The sequence below is a fragment of the Lepus europaeus genome, chromosome 1 (assembly GCF_033115175.1).
Source record: "Lepus europaeus isolate LE1 chromosome 1, mLepTim1.pri, whole genome shotgun sequence".
Lineage (NCBI taxonomy): Eukaryota > Metazoa > Chordata > Mammalia > Lagomorpha > Leporidae > Lepus > Lepus europaeus.
In genome coordinates, this window is record NC_084827.1 from 161,395,743 (window position 1) to 161,402,392 (window position 6,650).

Below are 6,650 nucleotides of genomic sequence, written 5' to 3' on the forward strand. Positions count from 1 at the left end.
GAGCCTAGAGGAACCAGGACAGACCAAAGGAACATTGAGGAGGTGAAATAGGCATAACCACAGTGGAGGAGGATTATGAAAGGGTGTTTTTTCCTGTTCCCTTTTGAAAATGAGTTTGAAGTATCCATATGCCTGGAGGTTACAGAAATTGATTATGTGACCTGGAAAGGAGATAACCCTGGAGCAGTGTGTGTGTTCTCTAGAGCTACAGGACAGTGAGGACCATATCCTCCAACAAGTGAAAAGATCTGGATTCTATTGTTGAAATGTCCCAACATCTTTATCCTCGTGCACCTGCAAGAGGATCAAACCAGTGTCCCCTTTTCTTCTTCTGTTACTGTGTCTCACCATCTCTCCCTGCCACTGTTGGAAACTTCATATTGGACCTCATGGTCCTCTCATTCCTTCCGGATGATGTGCTTTCCTGATTGTGTCTCCAGAATCCATGTGGGTGGCTGGTTCTGGTACCAGCTCTGAGGTAACGGCAAGAGCTCATTCAGAAAAAATTACCCCCTCTGAGCTGACGCTGAGAGGTGGTGTTAGATCCCTGGCCAGACAACTGTAAACCATATCCCAACCCAAAGTCAAGGTAAAATGAGGCATTAGGAATTTTTTTTTTTTTGCCTGACTATAGAGCTAAGGTCAGTTCTGTGCCAATAAAATCCACCAAGATTTGAGATAATTCCTATTTTCAGGCAAACTTGACCAATGCTCATTGTGGCTTGAATCTCTAGCTACTGGTTGCGTCCATCTGAAAATGTGGCTTATTACTAAAAAACCTGTAGAAGTCTAGGCCTAAAGCCCTCATCACTTCCACTTTGCCAATAGGATGATTGTGGATGATTGTGTTCTCCTTACAAAGTTCATGCTGCCTTCTGTTCAGAACACCTCCCAACTCTTCACAGCCTGCTAATGCTTCCCAATGACTTGAGAGCCTCCACTGAATGTTTTTTTGGGCCAAATGAACTTCAGCTTGTGTCTCCTTATGCTAGAAGTCCCTTGACAAAAGTAGCTTGTGACCTTTGGCTCATATTTGGCACTCAGATGAACTCATTTCTCCCTATACTCTGTTTCCATATTGGGGAGGGAGTCCATGCCTTGGGAAAAAGACCTAAATATGGAGATGGCCAGAATGGGGCCACCATGGGAAGGAGTTGTAAGGACAAATTACTTTGATATTTTCCAAGTCATGTTTAATGGTTTCATTTGGGCCAATTCTTCCCCAAGTCTGCTTTGCTCAGGAACCCAAGTCTTTCCAACCAAAAGATCAAAGGAAACAGTTCAGTTTTTAAAATTTTATTGAGATGTTGGGGAGAAACAGCCAACATATACATTCCTCATTTTGTCACAATTGGCATTTTATCCACACTCGATAGGCTCTTCTCTGGCTTTGGTCTAACTTCAGGCCTCCTTGGCAGTTCCCCTTCTGTTGTTCTCTCATTGCTGCCTGGTGCTGTTTGAGGCCCACCAGGACAGAGCCCGCTGGTAAGTTCACAAGTGGGAGCGGTAATTGCGGTTGGCTGTGGGGGAAGGACAGGTTTGCAATAGTGATTGATACCCATTAGAAAACACCCATCAAAACTTTGTTACCCAAGCAGGGGTTTAGTCATTGGAAAGGATCTCTGCTGAGATTTCAGGGTCATATGTGGGCTGCCTCCAGATGTGAGGGCCTGGGGAGCAACATATCCCCAAGTTTGACTACTTTCCTATTCATCCCTCACTCACCATCATCACTCCTTTTCCTACTCTTCAGGCTGCCTTTCCGGTATTTTCTTTTGCTGCCGCCTCTCTTGACTCCTTTGTGCGGAGAGCGGTTCTTGCCCCTCCTCATGCCATGACTCTTTAATTTGCGGCTGGTCGACATTGTAATTTCTGCCAAAATGAGGGGCTTTGCAAGGCCCGGGAGCTGAGAGTGTGGGTATTTAAGGCCTTGGCCATTGTGACTGTGAAGGGGCGTGGCCTAGCAGGTAGGCGGTGCTCTTTTGTGATGTCACTAGCCTTTGTTACTCTTTGGTCATATATGTGAAATAAGGTGGTCCCTTTCATGCAGCTCAAATGTTGGCATCAATTTTGAGATGTTTTTCAGGTTAGGTAAGGCTTTCCAGATAGGTAGTTATGAGCAATTAAATCTTGGCTCAATGCCAGGCATTTGAGAACTACAAGAGACCACTAAAATACATGTCTCCTACTTGTAGGGTGTTTAGTACCCACAGAGTATGTGTGTATGCATACATGTTTAAGTCTCAAAGTATCTGGAGGCAACAAGCACTTGACTCTAGAAAATCCAACTCAGTATGATCAAAACATAATTATTGTTTCTCTTTCATCTAAGAGTTTCTCAGTCTCAGAACTATCGACACAATGGGCTGGATAACTTTTGGTGAGTCCTCCTTTGGCAGCATCCCTGGCCTCCCTGGCCTCTACTCACTAGATGCCAGCAGAGCCCCCATAGATGCCATCACCAAAAATATGTCCAAATATCACTGTTTTTCCTTTGGGAGGTTGAGGGAGTGGGGGCAGGGGGCAACAGCAGCCTGGTTAAGAATCACTGGCCTAACTATATTAAAAAATTCAGCCATAAATATTTATTGATTAGATAGGATGCAGCCTGAGCTTAGGTGTTAAGAAAACAATGGTGGATAATGGCACATGTGGGTCCTGTGCTCATGGAACTTTCAGACTCATGGGATGCCATTAATCTAGTATCCATAAATATCAGTGAGGAATTACTTAGAGGCTCATTTTGCCTGGAGGAGGGGCAGAGGGAACCTCCCAGCATGGTGTGGGATGAGTTTGAAAAGAGAGGCAGAGACCAAACCATGCTCAAGTACACTGGGAAGCCTTGAAAAATGTTAGAAGGTTGGCACAATGAGACAGGCAGCTGGTGGGTGGGCTATTGATTTATTGGAGGAGTTGAGTGAATAAAGGGAGAGGCTATTGTCAATAGCAGTGGTTCAATAGGGAGAAAGATCTGATAATGGCTTAGACTTGGATGAAGAGGTGTTGATTGAAATACAGAAGCAGACAAAAGACAAAGACTTGGTGATGGATTGGATTTGGAAGGTGAGAGCAAATGGTGTTAAGGGTACAGCTTTTGTTTCTGTGTAATATAGCTGTCTGGATGCCACTGCCACTCTGGGGATAAAGACCAGGCATGGGGATGGTGATAAGCATGTATTTGGGTTAAAACATGCTATGTTGAATTTAAAGAGCTTTTTTGAGATATCCAAGTAGGGGAACTGAATGATGATTGGTATGTGGCGTTAAAGGATTTGTCATTCCAACCTTTTCTTCTCTCACTTTTACAAATCATGTTTTAGTTCTTTGGAACAAATTTCAATAAAAGTTAATAGTGATTTCTTCTTTATGACCCTCCTCTCTCCACTGCCATTATCCTCATTCAAGAACTATATTTTGTATGTCATTGGAGGGGAGTCTAAGCAAAGTTGGTTGAATAAAAGAGAGAATGCAGTTCAAGTCCCAGTTTCTGTATTTCTGATATCTATGGATAAGAAGATAAATCATACTTTGAAACTCAGGTTTCTTGAGTAGCCACCGTGACACTTTTCACTTTTGTGTTTCCAGGCAGGTCTCTCTGTAGACCTTCTGTTGGTGATTTCATCGACAAGAAGGAGGAGCTCTGGAGAAGAGGATGCTGCCTTGCCCTTGTGTGTCAGGAATTTCTGTGTCTACTCCAGCCCAGTGGTGTCTTCACATTCCTATGAAAGCACAGACCTCCATGAAAGCAGGAATTTATAAACTGTTCACCACTGTGTACCCAGGTTCTGCAATGCTGCCATTAGAAGAGGAGCTCAGCAAGTACTTGTGAAATATATTTGTTAAATGAATAAAAAGTCCTTTTATTGTTCTACTTTATTCCTCCTCACTTTGTTCCATATCTCCAAGGAAGACTTGCCTGATTTATCAAGTTTTCATTGTCACTTGAAAGTTAATGTCCCTTGTCCCTACACCATTGGCCTTAAAATCTGCACAGCTCATCAAAACTGTGCAAGACCCTGTTTTGTGCCTTCATTGCCATGTTATTATGTTATCTTGGCCCCACTGAGGGACAGATTGTCTTGGCTCTGGTCCTGTTTGGAATTCTCTGGACTTTAGCTTTTTTATTTCATAACTAAACAAGGTGGGTTTGGGGATTTCAGAGATGATCTGACTTTGGCATCTTTGTATTAGGCCTGTCTTTGATTTCCGGTATATTTCCTATAGGCACTAGCATGGCAGAGAGTAGAAGGCCAGTGACTATTTGCTCAATGTAGTTGCTTTGGTATGCAGTGAGGACACACAGATTAGCACAATCAGACTGACTTTGCATAAGTGGAAATGTTTCTAGATAGGGAAAGGTCAAAAGGACACTGTCTCCCTCATACCATTTTGGCACTCAGTGCTCACCCGAGGCCTGGCTCTGCTGTCTAAACTGTTGACAGAGGGACTGGCCTCTTGGGTTTGAGAGGCATTTTCTGGATGGTTTTGGAGATTGGATACTATTTCTCTCCCCAGTCCCTCCCACCCCCAAAAGATCCACCCTGCCAAGGAGAAGCTGAGATCACAGGAAAGAAGGCAGCCAGACTCGAGAACTGACAAAGAAGCAAACAGAAAAGTCTCCCTTGCGTAGAGTTGAAGAGCAGTTCTGGTTTCAGACACCCATGCTGAGAATCTTGAGCTGCAGAAAGCCTGGTGTGGTGGAGGGGAAAGTGAGAGGCCAGATAAGGGTGGGGCTGTAGGGGGTATTTGGGTTGGCTCCTTTGGCGGACCTCCTGGGGTGCAGACAGAGCAGAGCTGAGCACTGGCTACTGCTGCTTGCCTCTGTCACTCTTTCCGTTTCTGCCCCACTGTTGCCTGAGCCAATGGCAATTTAGATAGAGCACAGTGAGGTCACTTCTGACCCTCAGCAGGCCCAGAGGGAGGCTTCTTTTGAGAGCCATCTGTTAATCCAGTTTGCTGACTCTCTTCTTACCTTTTCTGCTTCATTTGGGATGAGGAAACAAACACAGAGAAGACACGGGAGCCACTTCAAATGAGTAAGCATACAAAGAGCAGAGAAGGCCCACTAAATGCTTTCTCCCTTTGACACCTTGGTTCCCCCAACAGGTATCAGCTTCTCTCTCTGTTTCCCTTGTTTTTGGTTTTCTTTTGGATTGATGAAAGGTATTTTCTAATAGTTGTTGGGTCATGGAGAGAGAGAACTGGATTTTTAGACTTTTTGAAGAGGAGTTATCGGCCCCTTCTCTCTCTAGGGTGACTGTTAGCTTGCCTGCAGACAGGCTGATGGACAGCATGGTCTGTTCACAACCTAGAAGGATGGCCAAGGGAGTACTGCTGGGAAGGGCTTGAAGGCCAGCACTCCCACTGGCCTCTTAGGTTAAGAAGGGTAGGCTCAGGGCGTTACTGTTTTGGAAGACGGGTCACTAGTTGGGTCCCATTTCACCTCTCCAATTCAAACTCACTCCATTAATTTTCCTGGGGAGTCCAATGGATGTCTCCATGGGACTGGATCTTCCCAGCAGGCTGGACTTGGGGTTTACGGAGAAGGAGCAAGAAAAGTTGCTGACAGTCCTTACACATGTTGATGACTCAGTTTAAATCCCTCTCTGAAACCTAAGCCTCTCCAGATGTTGACCTCAGCTGGGAAGCAGGGACCTTTTTACCCTGTTTGCAGGCATACGGTACACTGTCTTCTACACCATTGCTGCTGCTGTTGTTACAATAGGTAAAGAAAGGGGTCAAGGGCAGGCTGGAATAGGTGAAAGCCCTAGAGAGAGGAATCTCTGCAGGTGGAAAAACTCTGTGATCCTCGAGCACACCTGATCTCTCAGGTGTGAATCAAGAGAGAAAAAAGAAGGAAAGTCCCTAACTCCATTCACCTCTTCCCATTCAGTTCTGGAAAAACACAGACGACATCTTGGTTCTGAGGATGGGCTAGATTCTGCCTTAAGATTTGTTGGTATTCGTCCTCATTTATGTGTTTAGGATCCTCTCCTATCTTTCCCACTGCATCCCCAAGTTGTCTTTCTATAAACAATTCCTGTTTTTGTTTTTTTTTTTCTTTTTGCTTTGTTTTTAGGAGCTGATTGGGCTGCTAAAATGTGGGACACTCATCACAACAGTGGTGGCTGTGGTCAACTCCTCAGGGATTATCTTGCCTAGTTCCTTTGGGAGGCCAAGAGCTTTATTTCAGGGGCTGTTCCCAGGCAGTGGAAGAGCCAGGGAGGGACCCCAGGATTCTGATCCCCAGGTGGGCGACTGCTCACAGCTCCCTAATGGCTTTCCTAATGGATTTAAAAATAAATCTGACCTTGACTCTCTGTTCAATTTGCTTTTCCTTCATACATATGCTGTTAAGATCACAGTGATAGAAACTGATACTGAAGACAGGAAAACTGGAACAAAGTGGGGAGTCCTTAAAAGCAGGGTGTCAATTTGGAGGTCCTCTGGACCAATTTAAAGCTCTCATTTTGAGGTAAATTCAAATTCTCATTTACTTTTTGTAATTTTTTGACCTTTAAAAATTATTTGAGAATGTCCATTAATTCTGCCTTCCCACATCACGAATAACAACAAGACCACTTGCAGAAGTGGGACATGAAATCCAAATTTTATGTTTCAGATTATTACAAATAAGGTTTTCACATTAA

At 44.4% G+C, this 6,650-nt stretch overlaps 1 protein-coding gene across 1 annotated transcript; it reads right to left on the minus strand.

The window, feature by feature from the left end:
- Window positions 1-1,491: 1,491 nt before the first annotated feature.
- TNP1 (transition protein 1) lies at window positions 1,492-1,864 on the minus strand. Its single transcript, XM_062201855.1, has 2 exons — window positions 1,726-1,864; window positions 1,492-1,520 (listed from the first exon to the last, which is right to left on the minus strand). The coding sequence occupies exons 1-2, from the start codon at window positions 1,862-1,864 to the stop codon at window positions 1,492-1,494; spliced, it is 168 nt and encodes a 55-aa protein (XP_062057839.1).
- Between the last annotated feature and the right edge of the window lie 4,786 nt (window positions 1,865-6,650).

What these genes read in the sequence shown, in the direction of transcription:
- TNP1 (XM_062201855.1), bottom strand. Translation starts at nt 1,864, where the DNA reads ATGTCGACCAGCCGCAAATTAAAGAGTCATGGCATGAGGAGGGGCAAG. An exon ending in TAGGAAAAGGAGTGATGATG is followed by an intron (nt 1,521 to 1,725) that starts GTGAGTGAGGGA and finishes CTTCCCCCACAG; the next exon opens with CCAACCGCAATTACCGCTCC.